Raw genomic sequence first — 16,014 nt, 5'->3', positions numbered from 1 at the left:
TGCATGCAAACAAACACACACTCGCCGAAAGTGTAGCCGACTTTTAAGCTGTTGTGAAAACATTTTAGCGCTCATATGTGTGTGCTCTTCCGTGGCTGTGTGTGTGTGCGCGCGCGCGTGTGTGTGTGTTAGAGGGAGTTACGACTAGTACATAACTAACCCCCACAGAGCCGCCCTTAGTTATGCCTATGGGAGAATGGTAGCTGGCCGAATAACAGGATATGCCAGGCAGAAATTTATTAGGCGCATTGCACACTTTTGTGCGTTCACTTGAAAAATGACAACTTTAATTTAGCTACAAACACAAAGCCAACAGGCAGCCCAGTTAGAGATGAGTAACGCCCAGCAAACGAGAAAAGGGCTGGAGACAAAAGCGCCACCCAGACAATGAGAAATGCATGGGAGTGGGGCGAAAGTTGAAAGGGGGCTCGGGAAGGGGGCGAAGAAAGGGCTCACAGACTATTCCCGGGGCTAGATCTGCTTTTGTCAGCTGGCCACAGACATTGGCCCGGCACTTCCACACGAGAAGAAAAACATCATTTCTGTTTTCCCACTTTTATTTCTATTTTGTCTTCTGAATGTATTACGTAGGTGTCCAAAACCATGCAGTGAAAAAACTCGCTTTTAAGAGCTGTTGCATACTTTTAGACACCTTATTTGTAGCGGTAATACCAAATGAATTTGCATTTACGCGCTCAGTGTATCCGATAGCTGCCGGCTACAGTTGACTTTCGGATCGCAAAATGCAGGAACGGGAACACAGAATATTCTCGGCTTAAGGGAGTATTCCGCATCCGAGCTCCACCTCCACCTCCAACTCCCTTGCTCGTCTCAGATGAATATTAATTACCATTTGAAAGCTTGTCATACACTTGTGTAAATTTATCAACAACAACAGGAGTGCCAGCCAGCAGAAAGACAACGAGAAGAGCAAAAGGGAGGGCTAGTTTGGAAAAGCCGAACCAGAATCTGAATCTGAAGGAGGCAATAAGCAGAGTTGTCAAAGAGCAACAAACTGGGGGCACAGCGTTAGGCATGAAAATAGCTTTGAAAGTACAGGAGATTAGGCCAGGATTTGCATGCATAGAGAAAACATTTCGAAAGGATGCAGGACTCTGCACCGGACGACTCCTTCCTCAGCTTTTCAATCAATGCTTCTGGCCGCTTGCCCTCCGAAAATTCGTAAATAAATGCATGAGCCCAGAACGCATTTTACATGGGGCAACTCAATGTAATTGATACTCCCACTCAGCATAAGTTGTCCTTGGATCATTTTTCTCCGGCTGCCTTCGGGAGCCAGAAATTCCAGTGCACACAAGTACACAGTCACCAAATCCGTATAATTTTCATCTGTCCGTTGACACAAGGATGTAGCTCACTAATTGTACCTTTTTAGAGATTTGCTTGATTATTTCTGTATCAACGTGTACCTTTCCTATATTTTCTCACAGTGTTTCTAACTTATCGATCTGCTTGCATGCCTTTCGATTGCAGGTACCACCTACACACAACCACAAAATATCAACGCCAAGTCAGTGCAGCAGACAAAGCCAACCGAGCGTCGAGAAGTCATCAGCAGGAGCAGCTCCAGCTCCAGCTCGAGCAGTCACAGTTGGCCCAGCATATCAGCCGAGCCAGCCGACGAGGTAGTTGACCACCGAGGCGGTGGTAAGCCGGCGAAATGCGCCAAAAACTGCCAAAAGGCCAAAGCCAAGTGGGACAAGTGGGCCAAATGGCGGACGCAGATGAAGCCCCACCACCAAGCCCACCGCGCTGTGCAGCACAAAGAGGCCAGGCAACGGCAGCGCCGCGAGACGGAGGAGGATGAGCTGGACTCGGTTCTGCGAACAGGCAGCTCAACAAGCACCTCCACCGCGGTGGCCACCACAGTCCAGGCCATCAGCTCTAGCTCTGCGGCCACCAGGAGCTCGCTCATCAGTGAATCGAAGGTGAAACGACCGCGATCCACGCTCCATTTAGCGCCGGAGGATATGCAGCCGAAGCCCAAGGAGCCGGTGATCATCATCGACGATGTGGAGGAGTTCGACAGTGGCACCAGCACCAGTGACCTAATCGCGCGCAAGAGCCGCGAGGAGGCGGAGGAGGAGGACGACGGTCCCCTGGAGCCGAGGGTGCTGCCCCTGCGACCAGTGCCTCCGAATCCCTACGAGGCAGAGGAAATGTCCGTTGTCTATGCGGAGCAGCACTCCGAGATCAAGCTGATGTGCGAGGTGGATCTGGACATTGCCACCAGCATGTGGTACAAGAATGGCCAGGTGAGTTGGGCACCAGGTGGTGGTTCTTTGGTCCTTTGGTCCTTGCCAAAGAGTTTACCCCTCGTTTACAGCTTAAGCTCCTGCGAAGAGCCTCTCAGCTGTCAGAAGCTGCCAACTTGCGCTGACTTTAATTGCATTCTTAGCCTTCTGCATTCTTTTGCCCACTTCCCGTCTTTATTCTTTGTTTTTTCCTCTGTCTGTCTCAGTGTCTCACAGTCTCACTGTCTATCTGTCTGGCTGGATGGCTGGCTGGCTCCTCCTGGCTTTATTCCTATTCTGGCTGAGACGTCTCGAGTGGCAGGGCTTTTGCTCTGTGTCTGACTCTGGTCCTTTGTCGCGTAACTGCCGCATTATGCAAATAGGATAATCGTTATTATTTGATAGTTTCTGATGTCAAAAGCCCCAACACAGCGACACAGAGCTCATCTTTCGAGTGCCGCATTTTTGCTCGATTGCTTCATTATGCAGCTACGAGGGCTTCTAATTACGAGTTTTTACCATGCCAGAACGCCCACAACTTGGCTACAACTGACGGCTCTAATGGATTTTGTTCTGACAAACAAAAAATAGCAAAAACCCAAAAAAAAAACGTATATAAATAAAACTGAAAACACGAGGTAAAAGTTAACCCGCCATCAAAGCCGAAAGTTATTGAGTTGTAATTGCAAAAGCAAACAGTTGCAAAACCTCTCGGCGTAATCCAATTATAGCAGTTGGCCCAAGTGCTAAGAATGTTTCCATACACTTTTTGCACAGAAATATTAGTGCCTGCAGGATATACTTTCTGAGAGGAGACGTTAAATTGTTGTAACACAAGTGGTGTCTTCAGTAGTGCTGCTAGCAAATATGGTTGTTAATGGTACATTGTAAAGTGAAGTAAACGAAGTAAAGGATCTTAAATCAGATAAAGCAAATATAGAATTCGGGCTTCGGCTTACCCTTAGTTCAATTAATTATGGCTGGCTTCGATACAAGTTTAAGATAATTCTTCAAGCAGAGCTTTTGTTTTCCTTGTTATAATCCCTAAAATCTCAAAGCCAAAACGCGAATTCTTAAGCTGGCGAATTCAGGCTGATAAGTAGCCTTCTAAAGGATGCGTTCATATCTACTTTAAAATCCATAAATCGACAGCACTGATCCGCTTTCCACGAACCCTTGCAGGCCAAAGTTGGTAGGTGCAAATATGTGGGGGCCATAACCGAGTTACTCTCCTGGGCAGGTGTAAGTACAACAAGCTGGCAGGCCAAGTTGTTGATGGGCAAATAATAGTTGCAACTAACACGGCAGTGGCAGCAACAGCAATGCCACTTTGTGCTCGTGTCGGAGCTGTTTGTTGTTGATGCTGCCGCTAGTGTTGCTGTTGTCTGTGGCAGTTGACTGGCTGCCACTGCACTTGCAACATGCATTCTGCATCCTGCACTCTGCATCCTGCACTCTGCACCGTGCAACCTGCAACCTGCAACGAGCAACTCGACGCGTGTCTGGTGGCGAAGAGTTGCATACTTGTGGGCAAAGCTGGCTAACATTGTTGAAGCCACAAGCTGCGATTGTTTGCCTACTTGTTGTTATTTGCATTTGCATGCCATATTCCGTTGCAAGCCACTAAATTGCCTGTCAGCAGTTTGAACTCGGGATTCCCAGACGCGTCAGCGCTGCGATTGCATTTGCATTATATGCATTATACGCTTTATCTGCCTTCTTTTTTTTTGGCGAGAAATGTGTCACATCCTTCCTTAAGGGCAAACGTACAGGGTATCCCCAATCCCCAACCGCGTTGTCTTCTCGGGCAATTTGTTCGTTTTATAGTGCCATATTTTTCACCCTGCGACAATTGCCAGACATAAACCTTAGCCCAGGCAACAGAGTCAACGGAAATAGGAGTTTTATGGCGGCCGCCGCCTTGTTGCACACTTTGTGGCACATGCAAGCTAATTTATGGCCCCGGTCTCAGGTTTAAGGTCAACAAACCCGCTTGGCTGGCTTGAATCCCGGCCAGGCTTGCACCGCACCGATAAGCCTCCATTAGTCAATTAGGGGCGAACTTAAGACGCAGCATTAATGGGCTGGTGGCTGGTTGCTCGGATCCCCAGTTCCCCGGAGTCCTGAAGGCTCCGAGCTGCAAGTGCAACTGAGAGCGTAAATCACATCAAGCCGACAAATTAATCAGTCAGCCTCAGAAATCCCAAATGAAAATGAGCGACAATGCGGTGGCACTTAGTGGGGAAGTGGAAAAGCCGGGAAAGCGGGGCTTAAGTTGCTAACACGCCGCCTGCTTTGTACCTTTGACAAGTTTATTAAGTTAGTTACAATGTCGACGCTGGTCGACGGCTGTTCCTGCCAACGCTGAGTGCTCCGATGGCAAATAAAATCAACGCCAATGCAGCAGGAGCAGCAGGAGCAGCAGGATCTCGCATCCATCGCAGCCATCTCATCCATCGTATCTCGCATCTCCGTCTGCCATCGCAGCACATTTCCCAGCGGTGCAATTGTATTAGTTGTGTTAAAACAAAAGCCAGCCATGTGTAAGCGCCGAAGAAGAAGAGAACGAGGACGCGGATGTGGACGAGGATGAGGATGGGGATGGAGATGGTTCATCCTGGAGTGGGGGATAGAACAACAGTAACGAGCAGGCTGCGGCAATTACAACAGTGATGTGGCAACAATGTGTGAGAGCGTGTTGCAGGAAGGGAGTCATTACAGAGAGTCAGTACAACGTCACCTAAATGCCCTTTTCTTCACGGAAGGTTTCTCTGCAAGGAATGCAAACTTATCTTTAGTTAAATAAATGAAATCGTCAATGGAATTTCAGGAGCAAATGAAGAGGACTAGAAGAACATATTTGTGCGGTTCAAAGATAACACAAACAGCCAAAAATCGTATAAGAAATTACGGCAAACATTAAGCAGCAAATCTGAAAAAGCTTCTTAAAAAGAATACTACAGAACACAAAGAATCGCTAAGATAGTTTCATATAAGTAAGAAACCAATCTGCAAAATAAACTGTGTCTTAGAGTTAAATATTATCGATACAAAAGAACTTACGGAAAATAAACTGAAGACATACAAAAGAGCTCTAAATGAGGAGCAAGAAGAAACCAATAATAAATGATACAGAATTACCTCAAGAGGCATACTGAAGAAACCCCGCAGCAACGTGCAGCGAGTTGAATAGAAGCCAAGGCTTTAAGTTCCCTGGCCTGCAGAAATACATATATATCTCGTGATTATCCCCAGTAGCTCCATGTGCCCATTGACTTTCCCCATTTGAGCTCCTCCTCCACCGACTGCAAACCCCATTGCATTGCAACTGCGGCAATGACATGCGACAAGTGTTGCACTGACAGCTTGCAACATGAGCGACTTTTGTTGTACTTTCTAGAGCGTTGCACAATGCATTAGAGTCCCCGAGCGGGAATAACAGCTAAAGGAGTTCATCCCATGCAGGATGCCAGTATACCAGGCAGTCAGGATACCAGGATACAGGACCTCTGCCCTTCTCCCACTTCTGGAGTCTGCCTGTGTGAGTGCCAAGGAATTTATTGTTGAAAATTATCAAGAGGCTAATATATTTGCCGAAAGCAATTTCAAGTTAGTGGCTGGGCGTCGGGGAAGGATCTGGATGAGGATGGGGATGAGAATGAGGATGGGTTGCTAGAACAGCAGGATGGGGGCCAGATAGCGCGACAGTCAGTGAGCAATGTTGGCTGACAAGATTTTTGCAATTCCGAGCCAGTGATAGATATAAGTAGCCATTTTCCCTGCTCCTTGGGATGCAGTTCCTTGCTCGGAGGAAATAAGTGTCTGTTTGGAATGGTAGCAGCTGAAGGAAAGTCCCTTTCTTCCGCAGTAGCAGAATGAAGCTAATTGCCAACGAATCTCAATGAAGTGTGTACCCCAAAAAAAAGCGTCATTTATTATATTTTCCATTAAATGAAAGGAGTGTGCATGTTACAGCTAAAAGTAATGACGAAAATGCACAATATAAATTTCCATGCATTATTCATGCAACGGAGTTGGCAGCAAAAATTAAATGTAAATCGGCGAATCGCTGAAAAGTTTGCCAACAATGCAATTAGAGAATTACAGAACCCTCAACTGTCCACCGATAACGTGGCCACAAATTATGCAAAGTTATGCGTGTGTGCGCCTTCAAAATATTCAGCAATTTATGCGAATCGACGCAGCTGACAACACACACTCCCCGCCCGTTTTTGTCCGCTGCAATAACAAAAGCGTCTGAATTCATAATTACCCGAAAACAGCACTGAAATCCCAGCCAGAGGATCGCCAGCGAAGCCAGCGATGCCAACAATGGGAGGCCCGAAACAATCGAGCGTGTAATCCGGCCCAAACGCTCGCCGCTGTAAACAAGGATTTGCCACGCTCATTTAACGCTTTTGTCCGGCGGCCATGCTGCCAAACCAGAAAAATCCAACACGACCAGGTGCCAAAGGCCTGGTCGGCGGACACTGGACAGTGGACACTGGACAGTGGACAGTGGCATTGGGCAGTGGCATTGGACAGTGGACACTGGACAGTGGACAGTGGAATCTGGACTATGGACGCCAGTTGGAGTGGAAGTGGACGCAGTGGATGCCAAAAAGCCTCGGATCGCCATCGAACTCATAAATTTCCAACTGAATGCCCCGTTGCACAGGCACGCAAAATCCAGTTTCCCCTTTGCCATTCGCCAGTTGGGCAATGCCAGTTGGCCAGTTTGCCATTTGGCCAGCTTGCCATTTTGCCAGTTGCCAGTTGCCAGTCAAATGCGCCGTTGGTTAATAAATTTTCTGCAAATGGCCGTAGCGGCGACTGCGGCAAATGCGGCAAATGCGCGCCGGAAGTCGCCTCACGCACGCACACATCGATTCGCCACTTTTGGGAAGCGAAATTCATATACGCATAAATATTTGCACTGCATTTGAAAAATATACACACCAAACGAGTCGTGAGCTGCAACAAAAACTGGCAGAACGCACAAACGGAACCGGAAGTGCGCCATACAAATATTCTGTTTACAGATTTTTTACGAATTTTCCCGGTCGATATTGCCTCCTTTTGTAATTTAATTTTGCTAAAAATTAAAAGTCATAGCTGATAATTCCAAAAAGTATAATCATTGGTAGTTGCTTGCTTCATTAAATACTTATAAATAGTAATCTAAAGTCAGAATCATTAGTTGCTGCTTTGAGAACCACAAGGATACAGCTACCCTGTAGAGTTGGGAGTGTATAGCTGGGTGATTTAGTGCGCCTCAGACAGTCCACTTTTTTCGGACCGCCTTAATCCGAGCCCAAAAGTTAATCTCTCCGCTCGCAAATGCAATTAAAATGGTGTTTCATTTATGGCCGCCCTCCGCATGCCGCGCTCCTTTTGACCCGCCATTTAATTGGCACTTAAACGCATTACGCGTGCGAAACATTGCCACATATATTTATTCATATATGCAGATATATTTTTTTCTGTTTTTGCATTCTTCATAATTTTTATTCGCGCTATGCGGCTGAAGCATTTGAATGCGCACATAAATTTCCGTTTGCATTAACCGACAGACAGACAGACCAACAACTATTGGTAACAGTTTTTAAGCCGCCAGTTCATTGTTGCCACATTACCAGTGGATAACACATGGGTGGAGGTGGAGGTGCTGGCTGGTCCATCGTCCTCATTTAATTGTCATTACGAGTATTGTGTTTGAAGCGAAATGTAATAAAATTCCAGCGAAGCCCAAGTGTAAATAAATGGATATGAAAACATTAAATGCAATTGTTTCGCCCGCCGAGTGGCGAGTTGAGGGGCGGATTGCATTAAATGGCTGAATATACGGCCATTTAATGCGAAAAGCGCTGCATTAAAAGTTTCCAAAGGCGCTTTGCATAATTCGCGGCAATGACATTAGTTTTAACGCCGCACAAACTTATCCTCCGCCCATCGTCTCCTGCATTTTCCAGGTGGTCCACGCCATGGATCGCACCGCCCGCGTCACCGACTATCGCTTCATCAAGGAGGCTAATGGCGCCCTAACCATCACCAACGTCATGCTCGAGGACGACGGCAAGTGGCAGTGCGAGGCGGAGAACACGCGGCGCTACACGGAGAATGCCCGACCCGTCAAGCTGGTCGTCCTGGGTGAGTATCCTCCTGCATCCTCCTGCATGCGCATCTGGGTCCCCCTTTCTTTCTGGGCAGTCACGACTTGGCCCAAACAGCTTAGACAAATATTGGGGGTCTTCGTTCCATTTGCCAAATTAGCCGGGGAAGAGGCCAAGTCAGAAATGGCTTGACGTGGCGCTTGGCAAAATACTCGCTTTTATGAGCATGGCATCGTCCCCGAAAGCAGAAAGCGGTCATGAAATTAAGATAAGGTCATGTTCTCACAACGCCAAATGGCGCCATGCTTAAAATTAGAGGAATGCAGTGCCTAGAGAACGATCATTAACACCAGCATAACAAGCAGCTTACATAATATTATATATTTTAAAAGGCAGAAACATTTCCTTGCATTCTAAAACATAACTAAGCAGTATTGTCCAAGAGGAAAAATACGTTAAATAAGTTCAATTATTATTAAATATAAAACTGAGTTTCTTTTTGGACATACAACTATGTAAAGAAGGAGTAATATATGTGTGCGCCAAAGACAAATGTACAGACCAACATAGACGTAAGGATGCTTAAGGATAAGGAGATGTATATTTAATTGATTTTTTCCCACTTTCCACCCACCTTTAGACCGACCCAAGCCGCCTTACCTGCTGATCGACTCCCGCCGCCTGGACGCTAGCAACCTGTTCGTGCCCGTGAAGGAGAACTCGGAGCTGAACCTGGCCTGCGTCAGCGAGGGCGGCAACCCGCGACCCACGCTCACCTGGGAGGTGCTCCTCAGTCCGGGCGTGGACCGGCATGCCCAGAAGGTGTCCGCCGAGGTGCTGGAGCTGGAGGAGATCAAGGGCGAGAAGGTGAGTCGAGGGCAGTTGGGGGAGCACAATGCATTGAACCCGATGAGTGACAAGTGGCGGGCTGTCCGTGTGGGGATTGGATCCGGCCAGCCATTAGGAGCTGGAGTGGAAAAACCACAGCATCGCCGGACGGCCGGCAAACACATTAGGTGTGGCCAGCGACGGCGGCTCCTGGCTCAAACAACGGCTCTTCCGGACGACTGACTGAACCCAGTTTGCGGTTGTGCCAAAATTTGTTTGTCTTGCACTCGAGCATAATGAAAAGCAGACATTTCGGTCGAGCAATGCAGAACTTCAGTCGCTCGGATGTGTGTGTAGTGGTGTATGTAGTGCTCCAACCACCCACACCTCCACCTGTCAAACACACACACACTCACACTCTTACACCCAGTGGCTGTGTCTTGTGGAGGAGAGAGTGTTTGTCGCTCGGACCCTAAATGCCACAAATTTGCGTGTTCGGCTGGTCACAAGCCCAGCCCACATCCACTCCGTACCCCCCCGATGATTGATTGAAAACTGTGCCAACACAATTTCCATGCTAAAGCCGCAGTGGGCGGCCTGTGGGTGGTGCCTTTTGTTGCTGGGTGGGCGCCCTTGCCCTTGGACCTTAATTTAAATTAATGATGTCGCGCTGATAACAGCCCTGACTAATTGGCCGCCCGAACAGCCGTCTGTCATTTGGCCCAATTTGCCAGTGTTTAGCATACAATTTGAATGGGAATTTTATCAGACTTCCCCTCCTTTCTCCCTTTCCCTGCAGCTCGACAAAGATGGCTACAAAATCAACAGCGCCGCAAAGAGCGAAGCCCGATTACCGGCGGTCTACAGGGCCCATCATAACGCCAGGATCCTGTGCGTCATGGAGCATCCCACGCTGAAGATCCGCCAGAACGCCTCCCTCCTGCTGGACGTGCAATGTAAGTTGGGATATTACCTCACAGCCTGCTCCTAAAAGTTTTCTCTTCTAAAGTTCATAGCTATGTTTTTATTTATAATATCTTATAAATTTAATGACTCCTTTTATTTAAACACACTTTCCCTCAAATAAGAGCGTTCTGAACACAACACATTTTCTAGACTGCGAAGTAGAACTATTTATTCGTACATATCACACAACTTCTATGCACATCCAAAGTCTACACAACTATACTGCACACAAACCCATTGCCTGTTTAAAGCTAAATAATTTACAAGGCGCAAATAGGAAAAACAAATGATTTTAGTAAGCCATCATGCCAAGGTCAACAGCTTTTTAATAAAAGGCAAACAGAGCGTTGGGGTATCCCACCATGTTTAATTACCTTACGGAGGGCCAAAAAACGAGAGTGGAATGATGTAAATAAAAGTGAAAACCAAAAAGCAAATGTTGATTGAAAAGTTAAATTGCCAAAGTTAACGTACACCACAAACCTACGGCCAGAATTCCAAGCTGAGGGCGAGGCGAGTTTGGTTGGGGCAAGTATGAACAACAGGGAAAATTATTATGCAGCTGCAGTGAGAAAAGTCAGCGGAGTAACTGAAAGCAAAGGTGAAATTATATTAATTGAAAAGGCAGAAAAAAGGGGGAAACAAGAAAAGGAAAATACAATCAAATTGCATTGAAACTGGGCGAAGGAAAATGAAAAGAAACGCGCGACAGTTGAGAAAAGGACGCCTACGTACAATTGAAATGCAGAGAACAAAAGCTGCTGGAAAAAGGATGGGAATTAATGGAAAGTCGAGGCCCGGGAGGATTTCTGGACTCTCAATTAGCTTAAAAAATAAGAAGGTGTCGCAGCAAAGGGCCAAGGACACGGCCGTTTTCATATTCACAGAAGTCCGTATTTATTGGCCTTAAAACTTAAATCTCTTATAAAGTCTGCGGCATGAAAGTTGGCCAGAATCGATGGATCTGAACTCATTTAAGTTGTCCTACTTAAAATGTTGTATATAATTACACAAGACGAGCAAGTTAGTCATCAAATACAAAGGTCCATATGTGTGTGGTCAGGTTTAAATGTCCTAAACATCGGGTTAGCTTATTGCATCCATCAACCGAATTCCACCCTAGATGATTCCCCCCGCACAACAATAGAATCACTTTAATGGACACACGGCCAAGTCCGTTTCGTGATCAATTGAGGTGGACAATATGCATGCCACCGGTAGCCACAACAAAACCGGGAAATAAAGATGGGAGTCCTGTGGACACCGCAAAAGTGACGCACCCGGACATGGAATTGGGAATCAATGCCAATGCCAATGGTGGATCGGATCGGATGAGATGGAGCTAGATGAGGTGAGGCGACAATTGGAAGACTAGCACTAATTGGCAGCAAAAAGCCGCACACACGTTCTGACCACCAGGACATCAGCATCCAGGCATTGAGGCATCGAGCTATCGAGCCATCGGGATATCGGGGCATGAGGGCATCGTCCTCGTCCTCGTCCTGAGGAGGGTCTCAATCAGCGCCAGAATCCGGGGAGGACCACAGTTATTTGCTTTATTAATGTCCGTGAAGCCGCATAATGCCCTGACAAATGCCCAGGTAGTGGAGAGCCCATGAAAATGATTGGAAAATATAGAAAAGCCGTGCGGGATTTGCATGCCACACACAGTCCTTCATGTTTCCCTGCAGGTGTGTGGGTGTGCGTGTGTATGTGTGGGCTTTGGCTTTGGCCAGGCATGAAAATTGCAAAAACCGCAATAACAACAGCACAAGGCCTCAAACAATAATAACGGCAGCAACAAGAACAACCGCAACGTTTTCCGGGTTCAACAAAAGAAGGAACAAGTTCGTCCTGATTCGTCCTGTTTTTCCTTTTATTATTCCCGCTCCCTCTTTTTTCGTGTGCGCTTGTATAAATTAAAATGCACACACATGAGAGCATTTGGCCCAGGCCATAGACATTTGTATCCGCATTCCAGTTGGCATGTATCTGTATCTGTATCCGTATCCGTATCCGTATATATATCTGTATACGGACCGGTATTTGTATCTGTAGTGGTTGCTGCGTTTAATTTTCGCATTTTTATGCAGACAGTTGACAGGCAAATCAAGGACACGACGGACAGGGATCATGGCTCCCCACGATGTGCCGAACAATTTAAGCTGGAAAAACTGAACAGGAGGACACAAAGGTTTCAGTTTGCAGGTTTCAGGTTTCTGGCTGCCCATTTAAATTAGAACTGCTTAGGACAATATTTTGCTTTCAATTTGAGCAATTTGCGAAGATGCTAGTGTGCATATTTCAAACAGACAGTATGTATCAAACACATTTTTCCCAGTAATTGCTGTCACTTTGCCCGAAAACAATACGCCCAAGCAGTTAGCAGTTAGGAAATTTTCCAGCCTCTGTGGTGCGCATTTTGAGTCAACAAATTGATTGACCAGTTGATGGACGGTTCCACATTGAGTGGTATGGTAGGGTAGGGTAGGGTAGGGTATACATTTCCCAGCCCATTCATAAATATGTATGATGTCTGACGACTGACGGCTGTCTGCTGTCTGCTGGTCGCACAATATCGAATGGATACGTAGCCGAAGCGAATTGAATAGTTTGGCAAACAACCGACAAACAAATTTCATTTGTCCCTTGGCATCTGGAGCTGCAGACCCATTCCAGGCGCCTAATCAAATTGTATTAGTTACAAAAGGCCACAAAGGCGACTGGTGCGCCAAAAAATTGAAAAGATTGAAATGAATGCAGGCCCATTTGGAAATTTTTGGATATGTCGATAGCATGGATAGCATCGAGCATATTTTAGCCAGACCAGCCAAAATGGCCAGCACTAATTAAAAAACATTTGATTTATGCCTATGAATATGCATTGAATAGAAGTGCACATGTCTGCCCGAACGGGGAGATCCCATTATTTACATTTACATTCAGATTTACATTTTGTCGATGGCTTTTTGACATGCACTGAATGGATTTGTGATTGGCAGTTTGGGATTGAAATCGAAGTTATATTTTTGGGTTATATTCTGGCATATCGAATTACTTTTGGCCAAACCTGAATGAGTTGTGGCTGCAACACTGAAAAATGTGGCATAAATTCAGTGCCGCTAACTAAGTAAAACTCACTATTTCCAAACTGAACACCAAATTAGTTGACACGTGGATCTCTGGTAATTGAATGCAGTCAGCTTCAACTAGACATTTAATAAATCAGTGAAAGTCAATTAGCGAGTCCAATAAAAGGTGTCCAAACTAAAGGGTTTTGTTATTAGATTTCAAATGCAACATCAAACTGTTTTCGGTATTTTTTGCATGTCGCCAGAGTTTCTTAATTTGAAAGTTAAATACGCAATGCACTCACAACTTAAGTGACAATTAACTCATCCTTATTTACCTTCCACCCAATACAGACAGCACTCTCCGCCGAGCCTAGCATTTGCATTTGGCTTAATTATAAAAGTTTTCCTTTCTTGCCCCCAGTTCGTACCCCTTCCTTTGAGTAATTTTTTAATTAAAAAACTATTTTGTTGATGTTGCCACAGTCTAGTCGCTGATAGCTCCCAAAATCTGCAGCAAAGTCAAGCCGAAATAACCATCTGTCCCCCTTGCAGACACGCCCTCCTTCGCCATATCCCGCACACCTGGCTTCGGTTATCCACTCCGCGAGGGCATCGAAGTTAGCCTCAAGTGCGACGTCGACTCCAATCCCCCGAGCACTCCCCGCTGGCAGAAGGACGATGGTGACACGCCGGTAAGTTTGCCTCCCTGAATGGATGCACCGCGAAAGACACTTGGTCGCTTTTGAGTCCGAGTATCTAGGCTCTATTCATAGGGTCACCTTTTAGTTGGAGTATAATTTACATACTAATTTCAAAATAATCAAATAAATTCAAAGGTATAACTCAGTCATAGCCTCTTGACTATGCAAAAAGTTAGTAACTTGTAATTTAACCAAGTTTTATTTCCTCATTTAGCACCAACATTTGTGTTAAATCCCACCAGCACTATTCTTTTTCGGTGTAAGGTGCGTGCATTTGTAGGCCGCCCACCGGAGCTCGGCCTTTTGTGTGATTTTTGGCTGAGGAGCAAGTTTTAAATGGATTTTCGTGCAGGCCGAGAAACTTGTGCGAAACTATTTGCCTTACCTTAATTACCAAAAATTGTTTACGCATAACGAGCCAAACTCATTTCCCACTACCCATTTCCCACTTCCCAATGCCGCGTTGAAAGTGCCAACATTCTGATTTCCCACTTCTCCATCATTGCAGGTGCCGCAAACGGGCGATGGTTTCCTCAACTTCACATCGATAAGGCGTGAACATTCCGGCTGGTACAAGTGCACGTCCCGGCACCTCAACTTTCAGTACTCGTCGATTGGCTATTACCTCAGTGTGCGATGTAAGTATCCCCGCCAAAGAGCCCGTGAAACCAATAAAACCGTAAATTAGACCGCGTATGCGTGAAATTGCCTTAAAAATGGCGCGTGATAATATTTTGCCCATTAGTTTGTGCCTGCGAAATTACACGTAACACCAACGCCCCTGTGTCGAAAAATTCACAAAAAAAAAGGAAAACGATGAACAAAAATCGGCAAACATTTTACGACTACCGCACATGGCGCTCAGCGGAGGACAATATTCGGTGTGATTTTTCGGGGATGTTCTTGCCACTTGCCACTTTGCGAGGCGCCTTGTGGCGCCACCCTCTGTCATATGCAAAATGTGGCAAATTTCATTGGCATTGGCGTTGGCAGTGGCATTGGCATTGAGTGGGTGGCTGTCACCCCATCGCTTTTCCCTTACTATTTATGCTTACGCGCCATTTTGCTGTCAATATTTTCTCGTTTGCGGGTTGGGATTTTGGTCCTTTTTATTTGCCGAGGGTTTGAGGTGCAGAGCACTTTATGCGCTCAGCGCATGTTAATGCTGGTAAATATTTTTATTGAATTTGCGCCTCTGACAGGCGGCGGCCTAAAAGCCGCCATCAAGCCGACCAATCGAATTATATAACTCGAGAAGTCTCGAAAACTCATTTGCAGCCTCATTAGGCGGCCAATTGCCAATTGCAATCGATGGCTGCAAAGGCAGCAGCTCTCAAGGAATCGAAAAACTGCACTGCCTAGCCCCAAAATCCATCTTCTCGAAAACCCGCCCATCAATCATGACCGCAAAGGGAAAAGCTGAACTAGAGAAGTAAAATATTGGTAATAACAACTTGACAAAGTGTTGCCATTTTTTTAGGCCAACGCAGGGATCAGGCACATGGATCCTTCCACATCCGCGTCCTCATCCTCCCCAGGGAGAGATTTTTTCGCCACTCCTGACAGCCGCCTGTCGCTGCTCATTATGGGAAAACAAATGCTTTATTAATAAAACGAAAAACAAAAAACAAAAAATGTGCGGCCCGAAAAGGCCAAGAAGTGACGGAGACGGCCGCCCCATCGACATTATCGATGATTGATGGGGAGCGCGAGGGAAAAACTGGGAAAAGAAAACTTTTCCTCCGCATTTTCCAGCGAAATCTAATTGTGAGAGACGCTGAGCTGGCAACATGTTAAGCACATAAATCAATTTGTAAAACGTTTTATCGAACTCGAACGCCAGTCCACGAAACTGCCGAAATGGCAAATCCAACTGGCATCCAAACCCCATTTGTGACAACAGGCGTTCCTTCTCTATATGTGTGTACCTATAGGTTATAAGACATAAGATATGGCAGTAACACAGACACGACTTGCCTGTCATAAACTATAAAACAGCTGCTAGACCCATGATAAATGGCGGCCAAGGAAGATTTTTGAGGCAGCCAGAGGATGGCACAAATTTAAGTCTCTGGGA

At 46.1% G+C, this 16,014-nt stretch overlaps 1 protein-coding gene across 2 annotated transcripts in view; it reads left to right on the top strand.

Annotated features, from left to right (window-relative positions):
• The window catches only part of LOC6529915 (hemicentin-1), a 120,284-nt gene that overhangs the window by 82,949 nt on the left and 21,321 nt on the right, over positions 1-16,014 (top strand). For both annotated transcript variants that reach the window (XM_015196553.3, XM_039373378.2), the window contains 6 exons: positions 1,495-2,276; positions 8,228-8,405; positions 9,009-9,235; positions 9,996-10,152; positions 13,789-13,928; positions 14,446-14,575. In XM_015196553.3, the coding sequence (XP_015052039.1) occupies positions 1,495-2,276; positions 8,228-8,405; positions 9,009-9,235; positions 9,996-10,152; positions 13,789-13,928; positions 14,446-14,575 (1,614 nt within the window). The remainder of the gene's footprint in view (positions 1-1,494; positions 2,277-8,227; positions 8,406-9,008; positions 9,236-9,995; positions 10,153-13,788; positions 13,929-14,445; positions 14,576-16,014) is intronic.

The sequence above is a fragment of the Drosophila yakuba genome, chromosome 2R (genome assembly GCF_016746365.2).
Source record: "Drosophila yakuba strain Tai18E2 chromosome 2R, Prin_Dyak_Tai18E2_2.1, whole genome shotgun sequence".
Lineage (NCBI taxonomy): Eukaryota > Metazoa > Arthropoda > Insecta > Diptera > Drosophilidae > Drosophila > Drosophila yakuba.
Note: the sequence above shows the minus strand (reverse complement) of the source record. Positions and strands in the feature narration are given on the sequence as shown.